Source organism: Thalassophryne amazonica, chromosome 16 (assembly GCF_902500255.1).
Source record: "Thalassophryne amazonica chromosome 16, fThaAma1.1, whole genome shotgun sequence".
Lineage (NCBI taxonomy): Eukaryota > Metazoa > Chordata > Actinopteri > Batrachoidiformes > Batrachoididae > Thalassophryne > Thalassophryne amazonica.
The window spans coordinates 80,110,168-80,134,824 of NC_047118.1; the positions used below are offsets into that span (position 1 = coordinate 80,110,168).

General features: G+C 42.5%; 1 protein-coding gene across 1 annotated transcript in view; it reads right to left on the reverse strand.

Moving 5' to 3' along the window:
- Window positions 1–453: 453 nt before the first annotated feature.
- si:ch211-214b16.3 (NACHT, LRR and PYD domains-containing protein 3) overlaps window positions 454–24,657 on the reverse strand; it is a 31,067-nt gene continuing 6,863 nt past the window's right edge. Inside the window, exons 2-10 of the mRNA XM_034190857.1 lie at window positions 20,889–22,698; window positions 20,609–20,797; window positions 19,803–19,817; window positions 9,855–9,998; window positions 8,646–8,819; window positions 3,683–3,856; window positions 3,337–3,507; window positions 1,322–1,368; window positions 454–1,129 (exon numbers count right to left, since the gene is read on the reverse strand). Coding sequence (XP_034046748.1) covers window positions 588–1,129; window positions 1,322–1,368; window positions 3,337–3,507; window positions 3,683–3,856; window positions 8,646–8,819; window positions 9,855–9,998; window positions 19,803–19,817; window positions 20,609–20,797; window positions 20,889–22,698 — 3,266 coding nt within the window. The 3' untranslated portion in view covers window positions 454–587. The remainder of the gene's footprint in view (window positions 1,130–1,321; window positions 1,369–3,336; window positions 3,508–3,682; window positions 3,857–8,645; window positions 8,820–9,854; window positions 9,999–19,802; window positions 19,818–20,608; window positions 20,798–20,888; window positions 22,699–24,657) is intronic.

The window sequence follows — 24,657 nt, forward strand, 5'->3', positions numbered from 1 at the left end:
GCTCACAGGGGGTCGTTTTGAACGTTGGGGTTTTACATAATTATTGTATGGCTTTGCCTTACAATATAAAGCGCCTTGGGGCAACTGTTTGTTGTGATTTGGCGCTATATAAAAAAAATTGATTGATTGATTGATTGACTCTGCTCTCAGGTCGCACAAGTAGCGTGAGTGCCCCGATATAGTAAGTATTTTATTGGAAAAAAGATCATGAGTGACATATTTCAAGCTGTCAGTCATGAGCAGACTGTCACATAAAAACAATAAGTGGATTCTGCTTATTATTTGTTTCTTTGAACAAACAAACTGTGTGAGATTCATACACGTTTATCTTTCTCAGCTGGCCTGTGAACGCCTCGGGATCCCCCTGAAAATGCTGGACGACTTGGACGAGGAAAGGGAAGCATGTGATGAGCTGCTTGGTCCGCTGCCACCGAGATCTGAACCCGGATAACCAGTTGAGAATGAATGAATGAATTTACAACCACTGTCAAAGTGAAATCAGCTGGACATTTATTGTCCAAACATTCATGTGTGTGATCTGGACCACAATGAAAGGTGTTTGTGTCCACAGGAGGAGAGTCTCCATCCTAAAGGCGACACAGAGACACCGAGGAACCAGAACCAGGCCAGAAGCCAAAGCCAGCATACAGAGGTTCAGTGAACCTGCAGCAGAAGGTGTGGATGTGGATCAGAGAGCCAGAGGAGACTTCATAGAAGGACAGAGTGCCAGCAGGACAGTCCACAAACACAGAGACTCTGTGAGAGGACGAAGGCGATCGTGGAATGGCCCTTTCTCTGCTACTGTGACAGACATAGTAAAAGTCATCATCGTAATCAGAGCAGAACAGACTCCAGGACACATCATTTAATCCAAAGCCACAGTCGTCCGTGCTTTCTTTCCTTCTGATTCCTCTATACGTGGTTGCTATAAAAACATTTCCTCTCCACTCTGTCTCCCAGTAACAGCGGCCCGTCAGACCGGTGGTACACAGGACCTGATGGTCAAAGTCAAATCTGTCTGGATGATCAGGATACGATTGATCCTTCACGTTTACCACCTTTGTGTTGTTGTTGGACAGTTTCAGATTTCTGTTCGCTGTGTTTGGATCCAGTGTGAGTTTACAGAAATCTGATGGAGAGAACAAAACACAACACAGCCAGAGTTATCAATGGATCATATCATTGATTGGCACTTCGATGTCTTCAAACTCTGATGTCGTGTGACGTCAAAGGTCAAAGTCATTGGAATCAGGGTTTGAATGAGTGATGTCATGGTCTGTGGTTTCTATGGAAACATGAATCAAATTAAAAACACACTTACACTTCCTCAGACCCGGTCTCAGCTGTGGGACTCCACCAGGATCCACCCTGAAGTCGGAGCAAAGCAACGCGCTGTCTTTAATGTAAACATGGCAGTGATCTCATCCACATGCTTTAGCTATTCTCGTTTATGTGACACCAAACTCATCCTTGTCATTTGATTGGTAGATTGAAGGATTGCTGAGTGAAAAGTTAGGCCTCCAAGAAAGTTCAATTCAATTTAATTCAATTTAATCATCTTATAATGCACCAAATCACAACAAAAGCTGTCTCAAGGTGCCTCACACAGAACGATTCAATATAAAATTACATAAATAATTAAAAATGAATAAAAAATTCACATACATAACTAAAAACAGTAAAATAAAAATAAAAAACGTCATGGAAATGTGACTCATTTTGTGATGGGAGCGGGACAAAAAAAAAAGAAGAGTGTACTGAATGAATGCTTGTGTTTGTCTTTGCACCACACTGGTACGTGCATTTCAAAAAATTAGAATTTCATGGAATATATATATATATTAGACATTACATGTAAACTAAAATGTTTCAAGCATTTTTAAAATTTTGATAATTATGGTCTATAGCACCAAAAAATAGAAAATGTGTCTTTTAAAATATCAGAATATTTCACGAGAGCAATTTAAAAAAGATTTATAATACAGAAATGTCAAACTTCTGAAATATGTGTTAATTTCTGGCTGCACTCAGTAGCTGGCTGGTACTGCTTTTGAATGAATTCCTGCATCAGTGCCATGTGGCTTGGACACAATCAGTCTGTGGCACTGCTGAGATGCTATGGAAGCTGTTTTGATAGCAACCTTCAACTCGTCTGTACTGTTTGTCTGTTGTCTCTCATATTCCTATCAACAGTACCTCATAGAGAATCTATGTGTCATTGTCTGTGAGGCCAATCAGATACATCAATAACATCGTCAGCAAAGCAGTTAGTAGTATTTTTGGAACTGTGGACAGGTGCCAAGTCCTGCTGGAAAAGGAAATCAACATCTTCATAAAGCAGATAGATGCTTTGCAGATAGGTGCTCTAAAATCTCATGATTGACATCTGTGTTGACGTTAGACTTGATTAAACACAGTGGATCAACACCAGCAGATGACATGGGACCCCAAATCATCACTGACTGTGGAAACTTCACACTGAACTTGAAGTAGCTTGGAGTCTGTGTCTCTTCAATCGTCTTCCAGACTCTGGAACATTGATTTCCAAATGAAATGCAAACTTGAGTTTCATCTAAAAGAGGACACTGGACCTGAGCAACAGTCCAGTTGTCTAGTCCAGTTAAGATGCTTCTGTCTTGGTCTCTGGTACAGGAGAGACTTGACACTCAGAATGTCACACTTGTAGTCCAGGACACAACTGTGTGTGGTGGTTCTTGATGCTCTGATTCCAGCCTCACTCCAGTCCTTATGAAGCACCCCAAGTTCTTGAATCAGCTTTTATCTCTCAATGCTGTGGTCGACCTTGTTGCTTGTGCATATTTTTTATTTTTTTATGCTTTATACAGCACTCTGTGGACACTCTGCCCTTTCAGCAATGACCTTCTTTGGCTTACCCTCCATGTGGAGGGTATCAGTGAGTGTCTTCTCCATGATTCTGGTTCTGTGTACTTAACTAGACTGAAAGATGTATTTATCCATAAGAGTGACTGAATGAAATATTTGAATATTTTGAGATATATATATATATATTTTTAAACAAATTACTTATTTATTTATATATTTTAACTGTAGGTGATAATTAACAAAATGTATACAAATGCTTGATAAAGTTTGGCTTATATATAATGAGTCTGGAATATATCAAATTTTTACTTTCTGAAATACATATCTAAAAATACTGAACTTTTCCCACAGTGTTCTAATTTGATGACATTGTCAGTGTGAGGTGTGTGATGGTCAGCTTGGTGTGTCATGTCCATATGAACCAGTGGGACTAAATGTTTCCACATGGAGATCCTCTATCAGACTAAGTCTCTACCTGCAGTCTCTTCATACCTGAGAGAGTCCAGAGCCCAGTGTGGATCCTCCAGTCCAGCAGACAGCAGCTTGACTGAGTCTCCTGGATGGTTGTAGCTCAGGTCCAGCTCTCTCAGATGGGAGGGGTTGGAGGTCAGAGCTGAGGCCAGAGAAGCACAGCCTTCATGTGTGATCAGACAGCCTGACAGCCTGCAGACACACAAACCAGCAGACACAATGTGAGGACAGTGTCAGGACGTGTCCCCACTTTGCAGCAACAAGGACACACTGATGTCTGCTGCAAGATGACCTCATGACTGTCACAACAAACACTGATATCCACCAACACATGACCTGACACGGAGCAAAGCTGCAGCTTCACTACCTGAGAGTCTCCAGGTGACTGTGTGGACTCTCCAGTCCAGCAGACAGCAGCTTCACTCCTGAATCCTTCAGCTGGTTGTCACTCAGGTCTAGTTCCCTCAGATGACAAGACTGAGAGCTGAAAACTGAAGACAAAACTTCACAGCTTCTCTCTGACAAATCATAGAAACTCAGCCTGAAGAGAAAACCAACAATAAACGCATTTGTGTCATCAAGCAAAGGTCCCAGCATGTGCGACACCTCAGACAGGATTAATGAAAAGCTTTGTAACACTGAGTCATATGTTAAAGTGTTTAATTCAGTGAAACCAAATTAACTGTGTTAACATGTTAACAATAATGTGTTGTTCAATAATGTAGGATATATTTTATTGATCTCTGAAGGGAAATTAGCTCTGTGCTTTTAGCATCTCGGAATCATATGCTAGACACAATGTGACCACTAGGGGCAGTGTATCGCTAAAGTACATCACTTTTTACCAAAATTAGAGCCACTCTTTACCTTTTGAACCCTGTACAAACTGAAACTGACCTTTGTCACCCTTCTTGCCATTTTTACCCCAAAACTTCATAACATTCAGTCATAGCCCAAACTATACATTTTTGGAATCTTTATAATCAGACAAGTAACGTGATGTACAACCCCAATTCCAATGAAGTTGGAACGTTGTGTAAAATGTAAGTAAAAACAGAATACAATGATTTGCAAATCCTCTTCAACCTATATTCAGTTGAATACACCACAAAGACAAGATATTCAATGTTCAAACTGATAAACTTTATTGTTTTGTGCAAATATTGGCTCATTTTGAAATGTCTACCTGCAACACGTTTCAAAAAAGCTGGGACAGTAGTATGTTTACCGCTGTGTTACATCACCTTTCCTTCTAACAACATTCAATAAGCGTTTGGGAACTGAGGACACTAATTGTTGAAGCTTTGTAGGTGGAGTTCTTTCCCATTCTTGCCTGATGTACGACTTCAGTTGTTCAGCAGTCCGGGGTCTCTGTTGTCGTATTTTGCGCTTCATAATGCGCCACACATTTTCAGTGGGTGACAGGTCTGAGCTGCAGGCAGGCCAGTCCAGTACCCTGCACTCTTTTACTATGAAGCCACGCTTTTGTAACACGTGCAGAATGTGGCTTGTGAAGTTATATCTGCTATTTTGCTCATAATTAGCTTTGCATGCTAACAATGTTAAAAGCTATTAAATTGTATAAAATGTTTTGTGTTCATTATTTTGAAAAAGTAATAAATGTAAATGTTTAGAAGTATGTGCACCGTACGGTTCTAACGAATTAGGTACTGTATGGATTGAATAAAGTTGATTTTAGGTTCTGGTGTGATATTTCTGCCATAATGTGTTTCAGGGATTTATCATGATGCCAAATGAATGAAATGTGTATTCTTATGCTTTTGAAGCAGCAGGACCTTCGTCGCTGGGACGACGGTGGGGATCGAACCCACGCGGCTCGCACAAAAGACCGTTCCTCTACCAGGTCAGCCAAAGGGGAACTCCCCGTTAGCCAAGCTAGTGGGAACGTCTTTTCAATTGGGACCCGGGACTTTCATCCCGCTACACATCTCCCCACCATTTTTGACTTTGTCCTGAAGTCACAGGTGCATGTTAGCATACTCTGTGACCCACATCCTGTTCGTGATGCCAGATTGAAGCAGCAGGACCTTGGTGGCCGGGACAACGGTGGGGATCGAAGCCACGCGGCTCGCACAAAAGACCGTTCCTCTACCAGGTGAGCCAAAGGGGAACTCCCCGTTAGCCAAGCTAGTGGGAACGTCTTTTCAATTGGGACCCGGGACTTTCATCCCGCTACACATCTCCCCACCATTTTTGACTTCGTCCCGAAGTCACAGGTGCATGTTAGCCACGTGGGTTCGATCCCCCACCGTCGTCCCGGCCACAAAGGTCCTGCTGCTTCACTTTGATGGGTTGATTAAGGATTGTAATATGTGTTTATGATGAATTGTATTGACCGTGTGTAACTGCTGACATGTATTGTTGATTTCCTGTAGGTAAGCCTGGCATTGACCACTTTGAATAAAGTCATTATTTGATGCCAGCATGATGCTTATGCTATAATATGTTTAAGGATCTGATATTTTGCTAAAGTGCACGTAATCTTTTGGAAATGCTTTGGATGATTTATCATGTAGTTGGAATAATGTTTCATCATTACAAACTGTTCAAATGTATTACTGTTGTTGACTGAACTTTGATATGATCTTTTTCTGTCGACTCCCTGGAACTGAAACTTTTGACTGTGTTGACAATAGACCTGTGGTTTCTCGCAGTCTGCATGTTGGTACACAAAAAAAACAGTTCACCATATGTGTTTAAGAGGACAATCAGTTTGCCCCAGACACCATCACACCTCCACTATGCCACCCACCCCCAATTTCCCGAAGACCGTTCATGTCACACCCCGGCCTTGCCCCGGTCGTAAGTTAGAAGATGGTAATACCCCAACTGAACTGTATAAAGACTGTGGGTTTGCAGATTTCAGGGTTCTTTGCTGACACACAACCTGTTGGTATCATTGTCGCGTAATAAAGTGTGTGCATTGAACCCACCCTGCGCTCGGTTGTTGACAATCTGCTGATCTCTTCTGCTGTATTCTTCAATAAACCCTTTAAGGTCTGTATAAGTGCAAATTGAATTCTGAGTTTTTTGTGTCTCTCACGGTTCATGAACACTCGAGGAACACTTCCAGGTCCTTTGGGACATGGGGAAGGGTGTTATCCTTGCTGAAATAAGCAGGGACATCCCTGAAAAAGACGTTGCTTGGATGGCAGCATGTGTTGCTCCAAAACCTGGATGTACAATTGTTGGTGCCATCACAGATGTGTATGTTGTCCATGTCATGGGCACTAACACACCCCCATACCATCACAGATGCTGGCTTTTGAACGTTGCGCTGGTAACAATCTGGATGGTCTTTTTCCTCTTTTGTCTGGAGGACACCGCGTCCATGATTTCCAAAAACAATTTGAAATGTGGACTCATCAGACCACAGCACACTTTTCCACTTTGCGTCTGTCCATTTCAAATGAGCTCGGGCCCAGAGAAGGTGGTGGCGTTTCTGGATGTTGTTGATGTATGGCTTTTACTTTGCATGGTAGAGTTTTAACTTGCAATTGTAGATGTAGTGATGAACTGTGTTAACTGACAATGGTTTTCTGAAGTGTTCCTGAGCCCAGGCGGTAAGATCCTTTACACAATGATGTCAGTTTTTAATGCAGTGCCACATGAAGGATCAAAGGTCATGGGCATTCAATGTTGGTTTTCGGCCTTGCCGCTTATGTGTAGAAAGTTCTCCAGATTCTTTGATTCTTCTGATTATATTATGGACTGTAGCTGATGGAATCCCTAAATTCCTTGCAACTGAACATTGAGAAATGTTGTTCTTAAACTGTTTGACTATTTTTTTCATGCAGTTGTTCACAAAGTGGTGAAGCAGCAGGACCTTCATGGCCGGGACATCTTTGCTCATGAATGGCTGAGTCTTTTGGGGATGCTCTTTTTATACCCAATCATGACACTCACCTGTTTCCAATTAGGTGTTCTTTGAGCATTCATCAACTTTCCCAGTCTTTTGTTGCCCCGTCCCAACTTTTTTGAAATGCATTGCAGGCATCCATTTCAAAATGAACACATATTTGCACAAAAACAACAAAGTTTATCAGTTTGAACATTAAATATCTCATCTTTGTGGTGTATTCATTTGAATATAGCTTGAAGAGGATTTGCACATCATTGTATTCTGTTTTTATTTACATTTTACACAACATCCCAACTTCATTGGAATTGGGGTTGTAGTTTTCAATTTGATTGGAGCATTTTTAAATTTTGACCCCTGTGTAATTCTTCAATTGACCCCTACCTGGCCGCCTATTGAAAATTCAAGAGTAGTGTCTAAGCTATATTTGTGCTGAATTTGATGCTTGTATCACCATTTGAAAGATTGTTTCAGTTACCTGTTGCACTAATAAGCCAACAAAGCATGAACCAACTGCTGTCTGTTAGTTTAAACATGTGTATATAAGGCAACCCAAATTCCATAGTTTGATTAATTTGTGTGCATGAAGAAAATACATACTTTTGGCAACGCATGGGCCAAGTGACTGGGAAAGGATCACATTCTCATTTTTCTCTGTGCAAACAAAATCTGTTCTGTGCTCTTTGAATGTACATATTTCCATGTTTGTTATTAACCACTTAAACACCCAGTAATAACAGTAATCATGCAGGGTCATGATTACCATTGAACTATACCCGTGAACTATTCTTTGTACAACTTGAACTGTGTGTCCACATTCCTCAGAATGTTATATTCTATTACTTGGCATACATAACCCACATTCTTAGTATTATCTTTTTGCTCTGATACAGGACAATGGCCAGTGCAACTGCAAAATCTCATTATTTGGCACGCACATTTTGAACAGCCTTGAGGTGTCATGAGGGAATCTGGAGAGCCATGATGTAATATGGTACAGTCATCACCACAGCTACAAGGAGAGTGGTATTAAAATCCAGAATTGGATACCTTCAAGCTCATAGCTGGATTCAGACAGCAGCAGATTTGCGATGCTCTCCTGTTTGTCACAGTCATTCACTGTATTATTGCATGAAATTGTCTCCTTGGTCTTATTCACATGCACACCAGTAGTAGAGAACTCCTGGTCAGATTCCATCTGATGGCCATTTTATCACCATCTAATTGTGCAACTGATCCTCATCATCAACACAACCATTTCAGAGATTTGTGGTTCCAACATGATAGCAAGGTGATTGCACGAAGTCGTGAGAATTTGAGTTGCAACACTGTCTCCAACCACTGTTTTACCTGGTATGAGCGCACATTAACTGACAGAAAGACAAAATGGCAGCAAAATCATCATCTCCTGGGTGAAGTTAGTCATTTTAAGCAAAATTTAACTGGTGACCTGAGGGTTTCCAGGTGACTGTGTGGACTCTCCAGTCCAGCAGACAGCAGCTTCACTCCTGAATCCTGCAGCTGGTTGTTACTCACGTCCACATCTCTCAGATTCGAGGATGGCGATCTGAGAACTGATGAGATAATTTCACAGCTTCTCTCTGACAGACCACAGAAACGTATCCTGAAGAGAAAATGTACAAGAAGAAGGAGTTATTTATTTATTTATTTTACACCATATACTTGTACTTGAAATCACTCACTGAGGTCTTTGCGCTCTCACAGGCCCAAATAACACATTGAGTGCTGACGTCTCAAAAGAACCCTAATGGGATTTTCACACCAGACGCGACACACACACGCAAAATAATGTGTCCATATGGCTTACCATTGAAAAACAGCTTGTAATTAATAATGGTTAAAAAATCTTTGCTGTTTAATAATAAATAATTTTGGGATCTGACAGTTAAGTAATAATGCCCCATTTACAACAGACTGAGACCCATATAACACCTACAAGACCATTACATGTTAACTCTCACAGGTCCTGGCTGGTCTCCATTTTGATCTGTTCTTTGCATTTACACCAAAAGTGCATTGTGAGTGAACTGTGCGAGCGATATGTTAATATCTCTTGCACAATGTATCATATGTTAATATCTGCGATCAGTGATGCAACCCCATGCAGAGCCAGTTGAGTCAATTATGACCAATAGGATCAGGTTGGGAGTGGCTTGGGACCTGTGAGAGTAAACGAGACAGATTATGAGACCCATGTATCCTTTAACGGGTCGCACAACTGCTGCGAGTTTTTTAAACAGTTGAGTACACTCGCGCACCTGTTGGAGACCGATGGAGAGGGATGGAGACTGATGGAGACCAGGAGGGACATTTGTTCCGACCATGAAGACTGTGACCAGCCTGCAACCCCGGTGAGAGCCAGTAACAGTAGCGGCGAGCATAGGCCATTTTCCGATCGCACATCGGTCGTGGACTCGGTGTAAACGGTGTGTAAGTGAGTCAGAATATGCATTCAATTGCATCCAAATTATCTTCTATCAGGAGATGTTTCATCTGTGAGCTTCTGAAACTGATTTGTAAACAATCCTGATTGAAGTCTGATTTGAAAATCCTGATCTGAGAGAGGCTGTTGAACCAAGAATTTGAAATATTGTACAAATATCTAAAATCATTTGGGCAAATAATGATTTGGTCTGACCTGAGAGTTTCCAGTTCACAGTGTGGACTCTCCAGTCCAGCAGACAGCAGCTTCAGTCCTGAATCCTGCAGCTGGTTGTTACTCAGGTCCAGTTCTCTCAGACTACAGGACTGAGAGCTGAGAACTAATGATAGAACGTCACAGCTTCTCTCTGACAGATCACAGCCAGACAACCTGCAGAGATTATTAATAACAATAACATTTTCCACTTCAAATTATATCAATAAAGTCATTTTTCAAATATCAAAGTACAATGGCAAGAAAAAGTATGTGAACCCTTCAGTGTGTGAAGCATGTGATCTTTAGGACTTGATGCCTACAGACCCGTCACCCTGACCTCTGTGGTGATGAAGACCTTCGAGCACCTTGTCCTCACACACCTCAAGGCCATCTATGACCCCCCCATCTGGATCTCCTCCAGTTTACCTACAGAGCCAGCAGGTCAGTAGATGACGCTGTCAACACGGCCCTCCACTTCATCCTCCAGTATGTGGACTCCCCAGGAACCTACACCAGGATTCTGTTAGTGGTCTTCAGCTCTGCTTTCAATACAATCACCCCAGCCCTGCTGCAGGACAAGCTCTCTGTTTGGTGTGCCTGACTCCACCTGCAGGTGGATCACTGACTTCCTGTCTAACAGGAGGCAGCATGTGAAGCTGGGGGTGGGGGGATCGGCATGTCTCCAACACACAGTCCATCAGCACCAGATCCACCCAAGGCTGCATTCTCTCCCCTCTACTCTTCTCCCTGTACACCAACAGCTGCACCTCCAGCCACCAGTCTGTAAAGCTCCTGATGTTCGTGGACGATACAACCCTCATTGGACTCAACTCTGATGGAGTCGAGTCTGCCTACAGATGGGAGATCGATCACCTGGAGCAATCGGAGCAATCTGGAACTCAACACCCTCAAGACAGTGGTTGGCTCTCACTGCGGTATTGTATCACTTCCTGTTCTGGAGCACAGCGGTGTTTTGCTGTATCTGTTAGCTGTTTAATCTGCGCAGTTAGATTGATCTAGTTACCTAGATAACGATTTGTTTCCCAGTGTAATCTTTACGTGCCTTAACTAAAGCACTCCCTCTGCTGAATCACCTCTAAATTATTTACACGTTATTCACTTTGCGTGTTTTTAGGAATCCGCTAGCTTAGCGCAGCTACTAGCTCTTAGCCGGTTTAGCACGGCGGCTTCTCCTGTCTCTCCCGCACTTTTCTGCTCTGGGTGTGAAATGTTTAGTTATTCCTCGGCCTCCTTTAGCAGTAATGGTACTTGTAATAAGTGTAGCTTATTCGTAGCTTTGGAGGCCAGGCTGGGCAAATTGGAGACTCGGCTCCGCACCGTGGAAAATTCTACAGCTAGCCAGGCCCCTGTAGTCGGTGCGGACCAAGGTAGCTTAGCCGCCGTTAGTTTCCCTCTGGCAGATCCCGAGCAGCCGGGAAAGCAGGCCGACTGGGTGACTGTGAGGAGGAAGCGTAGCCCTAAACAGAAGCCCCATGTACACCGCCAACCCATTCACATTTCTAACCGTTTTTCCCCACTCGGCGACACACCCGCCGAGGAACAAACTCTGGTTATTGGCGACTCTGTTTTGAGAAATGTGAAGTTAGCGACACCAGCAACCATAGTCAATTGTCTTCCGGGGGCCAGAGCAGGCGACATTGAAGGAAATTTGAAACTGCTGGCTAAGGCTAAGCGTAAATTTGGTAAGATTGTAATTCACATCGGCAGTAATGACACCCGGTTACGCCAATCGGAGGTCACTAAAATTAACATTGAATTGGTGTGTAACTTTGCAAAAACAATGTCGGACTCTGTAGTTTTCTCTGGGCCCCTCCCCAGTCGGACCGGGAGTGACATGTTTAGCCGCATGTTCTCCTTGAATTGCTGGCTGTCTGAGTGGTGTCCAAAAAATGAGGTGGGCTTCATAGATAATTGGCAAAGCTTCTGGGGAAAACCATGGTCTTGTTAGGAGAGACGGCATCCATCCCACTTTGGATGGAGCAGCTCTCATTTCTAGAAATCTGGCCAATTTTCTTAAATCCTCCAAACTGTGACTATCCAGGGTTGGGACCAGGAAGCAGAGTTGTAGTCTTACACACCTCTCTGCAGCTTCTCTCCCCCTGCCATCCCCTCATTACCCCATCCCCGTAGAGACGGTGCCTGCTCCCAGACCACCAATAACCAGCAAAAATCTATTTAAGCATAAAAGTTCAAAAAGAAAAAATAATATAGCACCTTCAACTGCACCACAGACTAAAACAGTTAAATATGGTCTATTAAACATTAGGTCTCTCTCTTCTAAGTCCCTGTTAGTAAATGATATAATAATTGATCAACATATTGACTTATTCTGCCTTACAGAAACCTGGTTACAGCAGGATGAATATGTTAGTTTAAATGAGTCAACACCCCCGAGTCACACTAACTGCCAGAACGCTCGTAGCACTGGCCGAGGCGGAGGATTAGCAGCAATCTTCCATTCCAGCTTATTAATTAATCAAAAACCCAGACAGAGCTTTAATTCATTTGAAAGCTTGACTCTTAGTCTTGTCCATCCAAATTGGAAGTCCCAAAAACCAGTTTTATTTGTTGTTATCTATCGTCCTCCTGGTCGTTACTGTGAGTTTCTCAGTGAATTTTCAGAACTTTTGTCTGACTTAGTGCTTAGCTCAGATAAGATAATTATAGTGGGCGATTTTAACATCCACACAGATGCTGAGAATGACAGCCTCAACACTGCATTTAATCTATTATTAGACTCAATTGGCTTTGCTCAAAATGTAAATGAGTCCACCCACCACTTTAATCATATCTTAGATCTTGTTCTGACTTATGGTATGGAAATTGAAGACTTAACAGTATTCCCTGAAAACTCCCTTCTGTCTGATCATTTCTTAATAACATTTACATTTACTCTGATGGACTACCCAGCAGTGGGGAATAAGTTTCATTACACTAGAAGTCTTTCAGAAAGCACTGTAACTAGGTTTAAGGATATGTTTCCTTCTTTATGTTCCCTAATGCCATATACCAACACAGTGCAGAGTAGCTACCTAAACTCTGTAAGTGAGATAGAGTATCTCGTCAATAGTTTTACATCCTCATTGAAGACAACTTTGGATGCTGTAGCTCCTCTGAAAAAGAGAGCTTTAAATCAGAAGTGCCTGACTCCGTGGTATAACTCACAAACTCGCAGCTTAAAGCAGATAACCCGTAAGTTGGAGAGGAAATGGCGTCTCACTAATTTATAAGATCTTCACTTAGCCTGGAAAAAGAGTCTGTTGCTCTATAAAAAAGCCCTCCGTAAAGCTAGGACATCTTACTACTCATCACTAATTGAAGAAAATAAGAACAACCCCAGGTTTCTTTTCAGCACTGTAGCCAGGCTGACAAAGAGTCAGAGCTCTATTGAGCCGAGTATTCCTTTAACTTTAACTAGTAATGACTTCATGACTTTCTTTGCTAATAAAATTTTAACTATTAGAGAAAAAATTACTCATAACCATCCCAAAGACGTATCGTTATCTTTGGCTGCTTTCAGTAATGCCGGTATTTGGTTAGACTCTTTCTCTCAGATTGTTCTGTCTGAGTTATTTTCATTAGTTACTTCATCCAAACCATCAACATGTCTATTGGACCCCATTCCTACCAGGCTGCTCAAGGAAGCCCTACCATTATTTAATGCTTCGATCTTAAATATGATCAATCTATCTTTATTAGTTGGCTATGTACCACAGGCTTTTAAGGTGGCAGTAATTAAACCATTACTTAAAAAGCCATCACTTGACCCAGCTCTTAGCTAATTATAGGCCAATCTCCAACCTTCCTTTTCTCTCAAAAATTCTTGAAAGGGTAGTTGTAAAACAGCTAACTGAAGAGTTTCAGTCAGGTTTTAGAATTTATCATAGTGCAGAAACAGCATTAATGAAGGTTACAAATGATCTTCTTTTGGCCTCAGATAGTGGACTCATCTCTGTGCTTGTCCTGTTAGACCATAAAATTTTATTACAGAGATTAGAGCATGCCATAGGTATTAAAGGCACTGCGCTGCGGTGGTTTGAATCATATTTATCACATCACACTGAATTATTGTTTGGGTTAATAGGGTTCTAAAAAGGAATAGTTTGCACCACCTGTCATGCTTAGTTCATATTACAGGGTAACATATGTCACATGTCATAGAATCCAATGGATGTCGACCTTGTTTGATCTTTACTTTGGAGACCAAACATTCAACACAGTAAAAACTATTTCATTTATTAATCCTTTTATTTCAACCAATAATTTGCATCTTTTTTTTTTTTTATTGAAATTGGAGCAACTTTATCTTTTGACCCCTGTACAAACTGAAATTGACCTTTGTCACTAATCTTGCTGTTTTTGCCCCATAACTCCAGGACATTCAGTCATGGTTACAAATGATCTTCTTATGGCCTCGGACAGTGGACTCATCTCTGTGCTTGTTCTGTTAGACCTCAGTGCTGCTTTTGATACTGTTGACCATAAAATTTTATTACAGAGATTAGAGCATGCCATAGGTATTAAAGGCACTGCGCTGCGGTGGTTTGAATCATATTTGTCTAATAGATTACAATTTGTTCATGTAAATGGGGAATCTTGTTCACAGACTAAGGTTAATTATGGAGTTCCACAAGGTTCTGTGCTAGGACCAATTTTATTCACTTTATACATGCTTCCCTTAGGCAGTATTATTAGACGGCATTGCTTAAATTTTCATTGTTACGCAGATGATACCCAGCTTTATCTATCCATGAAGCCAGAGGACACACACCAATTAGCTAAACTGCAGGATTGTCTTACAGACATAAGGACATGGATGACCTCTAATTTCCTGCTTTTAAACTCAGATAAAACTGAAGTTATTGTACTTGGCCCCACAAATCTTAGAAACATGGTTCTAACCAGATCCTTACTCTGGATGGCATTACCCTGACCTCTAGTAATACTGTGAGAAATCTTGGAGTCATTTTTGATCAGGATATGTCATTCAAAGCGCATATTAAACAAATATGTAAGACTGCTTTTTTGCATTTACGCAATATCTCTAAAATTAGAAAGGTCTTGTCTCAGAGTGATGCTGAAAAACTAATTCATGCATTTATTTCCTCTAGGCTGGACTATTGTAATTCATTATTATTAGGTTGTCCTAAAAGTTCCCTGAAAAGCCTTCAGTTAATTCAAAATGCTGCAGCTAGAGTACTGACGGGGACTAGAAGGAGAGAGCATATCTCACCCATATTGGCCTCTCTTCATTGGCTTCCTGTTAATTCTAGAATAGAATTTAAAATTCTTCTTCTTACTTATAAGGTTTTGAATAATCAGGTCCCTTCTTATCTTAGGGACCTCATAGTACCATATCACCCCAATAGAGTGCTTCGCTCTCAGACTGCAGGCTTACTTGTAGTTCCTAGGGTTTGTAAGAGTAGAATGGGAGGCACAGCCTTCAGCTTTCAGGCTCCTCTCCTGTGGAACCAGCTCCCAATTCGGATTAGGGAGACAGACACTCTCTCTACTTTTAAGATTAGGCTTAAAACTTTCCTTTTTGCTAAAGCTTATAGTTAGGGCTGGATCAGGTGACCCTGAACCATCCCTTAGTTATGCTGCTATAGACTTAGACTGCTGGGGGGTTCCCATAATGCACTGAGTGTCTCTTTCTCTTTTTGCTCTGTATGCACCACTCTGCATTTAATCATTAGTGATTGATCTCTGCTCCCCTCCACAGCATGTCTTTTTCCTGGTTCTCTCCATCAGCCCCACCCAGTCCCAGCAGAAGACTGCCCCTCCCTGAGCCTGGTTCTGCTGGAGGTTTCTTCCTGTTAAAAGGGAGTTTTTCCTTCCCACTGTCGCCAAGTGCTTGCTCACAGGGGGTCGTTTTGACCTTTAGGGTTTTTACGTAATTATTGTATGGCCTTGCCTTACAATATAAAGCGCCTTGGGGCAACTGTTTGTTGTGATTTGGCGCTATATAAATAAAACTGAATTGAATTGACTTGAATTGAAGACAGTGGAGATGGTTGTTGACTTCAGAAAGAACCCAGTCCTGGCTAACCTCATCACTCTGTGTGACTCCACTCACCATTGTGGAGTCCTTATGCTACCTGGGATCACCATCACCCAGGACCTCATTTGGGAGCCGAACATCGGCTCTGTCACCAAGCGAGCACAACAGAGGATGTACTTTCTGCAGCAGCTAAGGAAGTTAAACTTGCCAAAAACAATCATGGTGAACTTCTACACTGCCATCATTGAGTCCATCATCTCCTCCTCCATCACCGTCTGGTATGCTGCTGCCACTGCTAAGGATAGGAGCAGACTGCAGTGTATCATCCACGCAGCAGAGAAGGTGATCAACTGCAGTCTGCCATCCCTACAGGACCAGTGCACCTCCAGGGCCCCGAGGTGAGCAGGGAAGATAGTGGCCGATCCCTCTCACCCAGGACACAACCGTTTTGTTACCCTCTCCTCTGGCAGACAGCTGATGTCCATCAGGACTAAAACCTCAAGACACAAAAACAGCTTCATTCTGTCTGCAGCTGGACTTATAAAGAATGCCAGACACTCCCACTTACCCTGCCTCCCCCCTACTCCCACAAAGTACAGACTGAAAGGTACTGTACATCTGCATGCCTGCACAGCCCCATTCCACTATATTTATTTTACAGTAAACATAGTTTTGTCAATTTGACGCCTTTACTTCTATATATATATATATATATATATATATATATATATATATATATATATGAGATTTATTGTCATTGTCATTAAAAGTGCAACAACAACGAGATTACATCCACACTCAAATTGCCACAGACAAGATACAGCAATTAATCCACAATTTTTAGTTGCTTACCGTGATAATGGCACACATCAGAATTAAGACAACACATATACATTTGACATTGTTTATGTGCACTAAACTTGAAACAGTCCGTTTTCCAAATTGAGGCGATGTGAGTGTGTGGTAGCCGCAGCAACATGAGTCGCTCCGCCTCCAGCTTGGGGAGAATGGGGACCTACCGAAGCTAAAACTGTGCAGTCCCCAGAGCGGGAAAGGAGTGGAGTGAGCGGGGGCCGGGATGGGGTGTGTGACTGGGGACGGTGGGGGTTGGGAGGAGGTGGAGCATGCTTTCAGTCTCTGTCCATGTGTGAGTCAGTTTCTGGCCGTGTGTACTGCAGTTAGAGAAGATAAGGAAGCAGCTGAATGTTCACCAAGGATGTAGAAATTCTTCTGGAGGAAAACAATGGGGCATTTTGTCCTTCAGCGGTTGATAAGCCTGCCATGTTCATGGTTGAGCAGCGAAAAACACTTTTACAGCTTCACATGAACAACCAGAACCAAATTATAAATATTCCCTGGTCTCCGACATCTTCCTTTGCAAGGGGTGCATTTGCTCCGAGATGTTAAATGGTAAATGGACTGCATTTATATAGTGCTTTTACATCTGCATCAGATGCTCACAGTGCTTTACAATAATGCCTCACATTCACCCCAATGTCATGGTGCTGCCATACAAGGTGCTCACTACACACCGGGAGCAATAGGGGATTAAAGACCTTGCCCAAGGGCCCTTAGTGATTTTCCAGTCAGGCTGGGACTGAACCAAGGATCTTCTGGTCTCAAGCCCAACGCCTTAACCACTAGACCATCACCTCCCCTTTTGTAGGCTCAGTTCTGACAAGCCAGTGCACTCTGTAGCAATACACAAGCAATGTGATTGGTCAGAAGGATCTAGCTGTGGGTAGGTTTGGCCAGAAAACTCAAGACAGAAGTCTTGAAATTGGCATAAAAGGGTCCAAGGTCAAAACACAAGGGCAGATGACAAAGAGACAAGGTTGTGTGGTGATTGTCTAGTGAAGACTTGAACTAGATTCTGTTACTAACTTTGTGCTCTCCAGTCAAGGTCTGCGATGGCTGCTGAAGTCACCCATTATATTGTGGTCACTTACAGCGCATCCAGATAGTATTCACAGCACTTCAGTTTTTCCACATTTTGTCATGTTACAGCCTTATTCCAAAATGGATGAAATTATTTTTTTCTCAAAGTTCTACACACAGTACCCCATAATGACAATGTGAATAAAGGTTTGAGTGGACTTCTATGTCATACCTTCACCTCCAGGGACAAACACTGCACTACACAGAGCTTTCGGGAATCCTTTAGTTGTCCTTCAAATTACATATCTGAGCGTTGTAGAATATGTGAAAATAAATCTGATAAAACCATTTAAAATAAGCATTTTGAATCAGTTTATAGAAAATTTAACTCCTGACCTGAGAGTTTCCAAGTGACTGCAGCCACTCAGCCTGAAGAGTAAATGAACAAGGAAAAACGTTTTTGCTGAAATCTATTCTTTTGTTTCCACAGTCTACCCAAGGTCACTCATTCAGGTTTACCCTCCCTCACACCCCCAACTCTGCTCAAGAGCAATGCTTCAAGTTGACATCTCAAAATGAGCCTTAAGCCATAGTCACACAGACATAAGACTCATTGGTTTAGGACAGTCCCCTCAGGAATATGGTTGCTGACTTTGTTAAAAAAAAACAACAAAAAAAAAAACTTGCAGTCACGTATATGACACTTTTGTGATGGTGGCCAAGGCACTGATACACCCCATATGCACGGTGGTGGCACCATTGTTGTGGGACGGCAGCAATTGGGCAATGCAGTCTCGTTTAGGGCGGGCGCTCAAGGGTTAAAATATGACGCATATGATGTAATTTCTCTACTTCCAGGGACAGAAACATGGCATTTTCTGGGGTTTTGGGCAAATTACATGCAAACAAAATTAAAATGCAAAGAAAAAGTGATGATGCGGTGGAAAGTGGACACGTGTTGCAGTTTGTTTATGACCCGGAGCCTAAACGTGTTGAGGCGGTTCAGAAAATGCAGCTACTCTGGTTAGCTGTGTAGGCTATAACACCATCACAATGTCTCCCATTTTCTTCATCTTCCCTTCTCCACTGGGAACCAAAAAAAAAACAAAAACCTGCACTTTTTACAACTGCTTCAGTGACTGCAGCCGAAAACAAAAGAGTACACCATTTTCCCATGTGAAGTTATCCTGTGTGTGTTATCTCTTGGGTCTGTGTGATGTGTCGGTTCTTCTGACTTCCTCTTTACTGCTGCTACACATCAGAATTTTGGCTCTCTGTTGGGACTGTTTACACTGAGACTGCTACCTGCTGCTTTGGACTTGAATTAACAGTCTTTTTCAAGACTTTTTTACTTTTTTACCTTTTTACTTTTTTTTTAAACTTTTTTACTGTGCTCCAACGCCTAAGGAAGACCTCTAACGGTCGAAACATCGCGACGGAGCACTTTTATCAGCTAACTTTCATCAGCGTTGGCAAGCTAACTAGCTTGCTAACGCTTTCGTTTTTATTTTTTTTCATTTTTTTTTATTTTTCTCTTTTAGCACTGTTGTCGTGCGTTGCCTGTGCTGATTCATGGCCTGTTTGGTGCCTTGATTGGGGCACTCCTTCTGCTGAATCACCTTTAAATTATTTACACATTATTCACTTTGTGTGTTTTTAGGAATTCGCTAGGTTGCGTAGCTACTAGCTCTTAGCCGATTTAGCATGGCGGCTTCTCCTGTCTCTCCCGCACTTTTCTGCTCTGGGTGTGAAATGTTTAGTTTTGTTAAGGTTTTGAATAATCAGGTCCCATCTTATCTTAGGGACCTCGTAGTACCATATTACCCCATTAGAGCGCTTCGCTCTCAGACTGCGGGCTTACTTGTAGTTCCTAGGGTTTGTAAGAGTAGAATGGGAGGCAGAGCCTTCAGCTTTCAGGCTCCTCTCCTGTAGAACCAGCTCCCAATTCAGATCAGGGAGACAGATACCCTCTCTACTTTTAAGATTAGGCTTAAAACTTTCCTTTTTGCTAAGGCTTATAGTTAGGGCTGGATCGGGTGACCCTGGACCATCCCTTGGTTATGCTGCTTTAGACGTAGATTGTGGGGGGGTTCCCATGATGCAATGTTTCTTTCTCTTTTTGCTCCGTATGCATCACTCTGCATTTAATCATTAGTGATCGATCTCTGCCCCCCTTCATGGCATGTCTTTTTCCTGGTTTTTTCCCTCAGCCCCAACCAGTCTCAGCAGAAGACTGCCCCTCCCTGAGCCTGGTTCTGCTGGAGGTTTCTTCCTGTTAAAAGGGAGTTTTTCCTTCCCACTGTTGCCAAGTGCTTGCTCATAGGGGGTCGTTTTGACCGTTGGGGTTTTTCATAATTATTGTATGGCCTTGCCTTACAATATGGAGCGCCTTGGGGCAACTGTTTGTTGTGATTTGGCGCTATATAAGAAAAAAGTTGATTGATTGATTGATTGATTGATTGATTGTATACAGTATATTGCGCAACAGGAGCAACTGTCCCCATAAGTGGTCAAATCCCGCAAATCACACAGGGTTCAAACGAGACTGCACTACCCTATTATGTAGCACAAATTTATAAGACGGTCTTCCTTTTTTCAGAAACTCAAATGACTGTGGCAGGACTGATGTGCAACTTAAGTGCACCTGTCACTGACACTGGCTGTGGTCACACTGGTTTTTACCAATTACTGTGTGTGTTAAAGGTAATTATCTGCATGCCTGAAATTGCAGGCAAAAACCCCAAAAAGCCAAAACATTTGGTGTAGCAATAAGAAGAGGATTATTCTTGTACCAGTTTTACTTCAATAACTTCATTGTTATTGACAGAATCACGCTGGAGGCAGAACCTTTCACAGTATTTGGTCTGATCTGAGAGTTTCCAGCTCACAGTATGGACTCTGCAGTCCAGCAGACAGCAGCTTCACGCCTGAGTCCTGCAGCTGGTTGTTACTCAGGTCCAGTTCTGTCAGATGAGAGAACTGAGAGCTGAGAACCAGTGAGAGAACTTCACAGCTTCTCTCTGACAGATTGCAGCCAGATAACCTGAAGTGATGATTAATAACAATAAAGAATCTCAGTTTAAAATGATACTGATGAAGTCATTGTTCAAATATAAAAGTGTCTTTGTTCTTACAGAGCGTTTTTAGATTCTTTGATCACTGGCAGCAGCTTCAGAAGAGCCTCATGTGAAGCAGAGTATTTCTTCAGGTCAAACACCTCCAGATGCTGTTCTGATGACAGTAAGATGAAATTCAGAGCTGACCAATCAGCAGGAGAAAGGTTTTTTGTGGAGACGCTTCCTGACATCAGGTGCTGTTGGATCTGAGCCACGAGAGAGTGATCCTTCAGTTCATTCAGACAGTGGAACAGATTGATGTTTCTCTCTGCAGACAGAGTCTCACTGAGCTTCTTCTGGATGTACTTGACTGTTTTTTGATTGGTCTCTGACATACTATCTGTCTGTGTCATCAGACCTTGGAGGAGGATCTGATTGGTCTGCAGGGAAAGACCCAAGAGGAAGCGCAGGAACAAGTCCAGGTGTCCATTTGGACTCTGTAAGGCCTTGTCCACAGCACTCAGGTGGAGATGTGCTAGATCAGGTTTAAGCACTTTCATCTTTATGAATAGTGTCCACCAGATTGACAGTTGTTCTTCTGACAGCAGATTGAATCCAGACTCGGTGAAGGTCAGATGGACATAAAGAGCAGCCAGAAACTCCTGAACACTCAGATGGATGAAGCAGAAGACCTTGTCCTGGTAGAGTCCTCTCTCCTCTTTAAAGATCTGTGTGAAGACTCCTGAGTACACTGAGGCTGCTCTGATATCGATGCCACACTCTGTCAGGTCCTCTTCGTAGAAGTTCAGGTTCCCTTTCTGCAGCTGCTCAAATGCCAGTTTTCCCAGAGTCATAACCATCTTCCTGTTCTCTGGATTCCACAGTGGATCTGTCTCAGCTCCTCCATCATACTTGACCTTCTTCACTTTGGACTGAACCACCAGGAAGTAGATGTACATCTCAGTCAGGGTCTCTGGCAGCTTTGGTGTGTCTCTGGTGTCCAACATGTCCTCCAGAACTGTAGCAGTGATCCAGCAGAAGACTGGGATGTGACACATGATGTGGAGGGTTCGTGATGTCTTCATGTGGGAGATGACTCTTCTGGACTGCTCCTCATTTCTGAATCCCTTCCTCAAGTACTTCTCCTTCTGAGGGTCAGTGAAGCCTCTGACCTCTGTCACCATGTCCACACACTCAGGAGGGATCTGACTGGTCGCTGCGGGTCGTGTGGCTATCCAGAGGGTAGCAGAGGGAAACAGGTTCCTCCTGATGAGGTTTGTCAGCAGAACATCCACTGAGCTCGACTCTGTGACATCAGTCAGGATGTCATTGCTGTGGAAGTCCAGAGGGAGGCGACACTCATCCAGACCGTCAAAGATGAAAAGAACCCGGAACTGTTGAAAGTTGCAGATTCCTGCTTCTTTGGTTTCAGCAAAGAAGTGATGAACAAGTTCCACCAAGCTGAACTTTTTCTCTTTCAGCACATTCAGCTCTCTGAAAGTGAATGGAAATATGAAGTGGAAGTCCTGGCTGGTTTTACCTTCAGCCCAATCCAGAGTGAACTTCTGTGTTAAGACCGTTTTCCCGATGCCGGCCACGCCCCTTGTCAGCACTGTTCTGATTGGTTGCTGGGTGTCAGCTGAGGCTTTGAAGATGTCTTCACATGTGATTGCTTGTGGTGTACCTGTTTTCCTGGATGCAGTTTCAAGCTGTCTGATCTCATGTTCATCATTGACCTCAGAAGCTCCGCCCTCCAAGATGTAGAGCTCTGTGTAGATCTCATTCAGAAGTGTCGCCTTTCCTGCTTTAGAGATCCCCTCAAACACACAGTCAAACTTCTGCTTAAGATTAGATTTGAGATTACGTCGACAAACTTCGGCACCAGTTTCTGAAAGAACAAACAGCATGGATCAGTTCCAAGCTAAGAAATTTGCATTGTCAGAATATTGCTAAGTTATGGTACTGTAATGACAATATTTGGGTTTCATGTTGGTGCAAAGTAATTTAATAGCAACAGTTCTACCTTGTCACAACATCAGCTTTTAGTAGTGATGACAATTCTGTACACTTCGAGCGATGGTGCTACAACATTGTAGTATGACTAAGTAAAACTTGGCTCAGCCATCAGAGGTGTATCTGTATGTGGTCAAAGAGTTGACTCATAGAGACATTCACTTACCTTAGCAGTGACATACATGTCTTTAGGTCCTTGGCCTTTGAGATCAAGAGGCACCTGGGGAAAGCTTATGGAGCCATGAGGTTGTTGGACAGAGGTGTTTGGTGATACCGATATCTTTTCAGGTGAACGAAGGTCCACGTTTTTGGGATCCTGGTGCTGCCTGTCTTGCTGTATGGTTATGAGACTTGGATGTAATCAGTGACCTAAGGTGATGACTGCATGTCTTTGTAACTAAGTGTCTTCAAAGGATTCTTGGGTACCACTGGAATGATTTTGTATCAAAGAAGCAGTCACTAAGAGAGACTAGGATGAGCATTATCACTTGCATTATGAGGAAGCAGTAGCTTTGACATTTTGACCGTGTGACCCATTTCTTTGTCTATGATCCAGCATGCAGGCGCCTGAGTGTTGAGGACCCCAGTAGCTGGAGAAGGCCAAAGGGGACACCCACATTTCACCTGGCTTCACCCATCTCACCTCTTCTGTTGGCGGAAATCAGAGACATCAGCATGCACTTTGTGCCAAGGAAGAGGAACCCTGGAATATACAGTAGTGTTCAGAATAATAGTAGTGCTATGTGAGTAAAAAGATTAATCCAGGTTTTGAGTATATTTCTTATTGTTACATGGGAAACAAGGTACCAGTAGATTCAGTAGATTCTCACAAATCCAACAAGACCAAGCATTTATGATATACACACTCTTAAGGCTATGAAATTGGGCTATTAGTAAAAAAAAGTAGAAAAGGGGGTGTTCACAATAATAGTAGTGTGGCATTCAGTCAGTGAGGTTGTCAATTTTGTGGAACAAACGGGTGTAAATCAGGTGTCCCCTATTTAAGGATGAAGCCAGCACCTGTTGAACATGCTTTTCTCTTTGAAAGCCTGAGGAAAATGGGATGTTCAAGACATTGTTCAGAAGAACAGCATAGTTTGATTAAAATGTTGATTGGAGAGGGGAAAACTTATACGCAGGTGCAAAAAAGTATAGGCTGTTCATCTACAGTGATCTCCAGTGTTTTGAAATGGACAAAAAACCAGAGACACGTGGAAGAAAATGGATAACCAGAATGGCAAAGGCTCACCCACTGATCAGCTCCAGGATGATCAAAGGCAGTCTGGAGTTACCTGTAAGTGCTGTGATAGTTAGAAGATGCCTGTGTGAAGCTAATTTATTTTCAAGAATCCCCCGCAAAGTCCCTCTGTTAAATAAAAGACATGTTCAGAAGAGGTTACAATTTGCCAAAGAACACATCAACTGGCCTAAAGAGAAATGGAGGAATATTTTGTGGACTGATTAGAGTAAAACTGTTCTTTTTGGGTCCAAGGGCTGCAGACAGTTTGTGAGACAACCCCCAAACTCTGAATTTAAGCCACAGTTCACAGTGAAGACAGTGAAGAATGGTGGTGCAAGCATCATGATATGGGCATGTTTCTCCTACTATGGTGTTGGGCCTATATATCGCATACCAGGTATCATGGATCAGTTTGGATATGTCAAAATACTTGAAGTGGTCATATTGCCTTATGCTGAAGAGGACATGCCCTTGAAATGGGTGTTTCAACAAGACAATGACCCCAAGCACACTAGCAAACGAGCAAAATCTTGGTTCCAAACCAACAAAATTAATGCTTCGCAGATGTGAAGAAATCATGAAAAACTGTGGTTA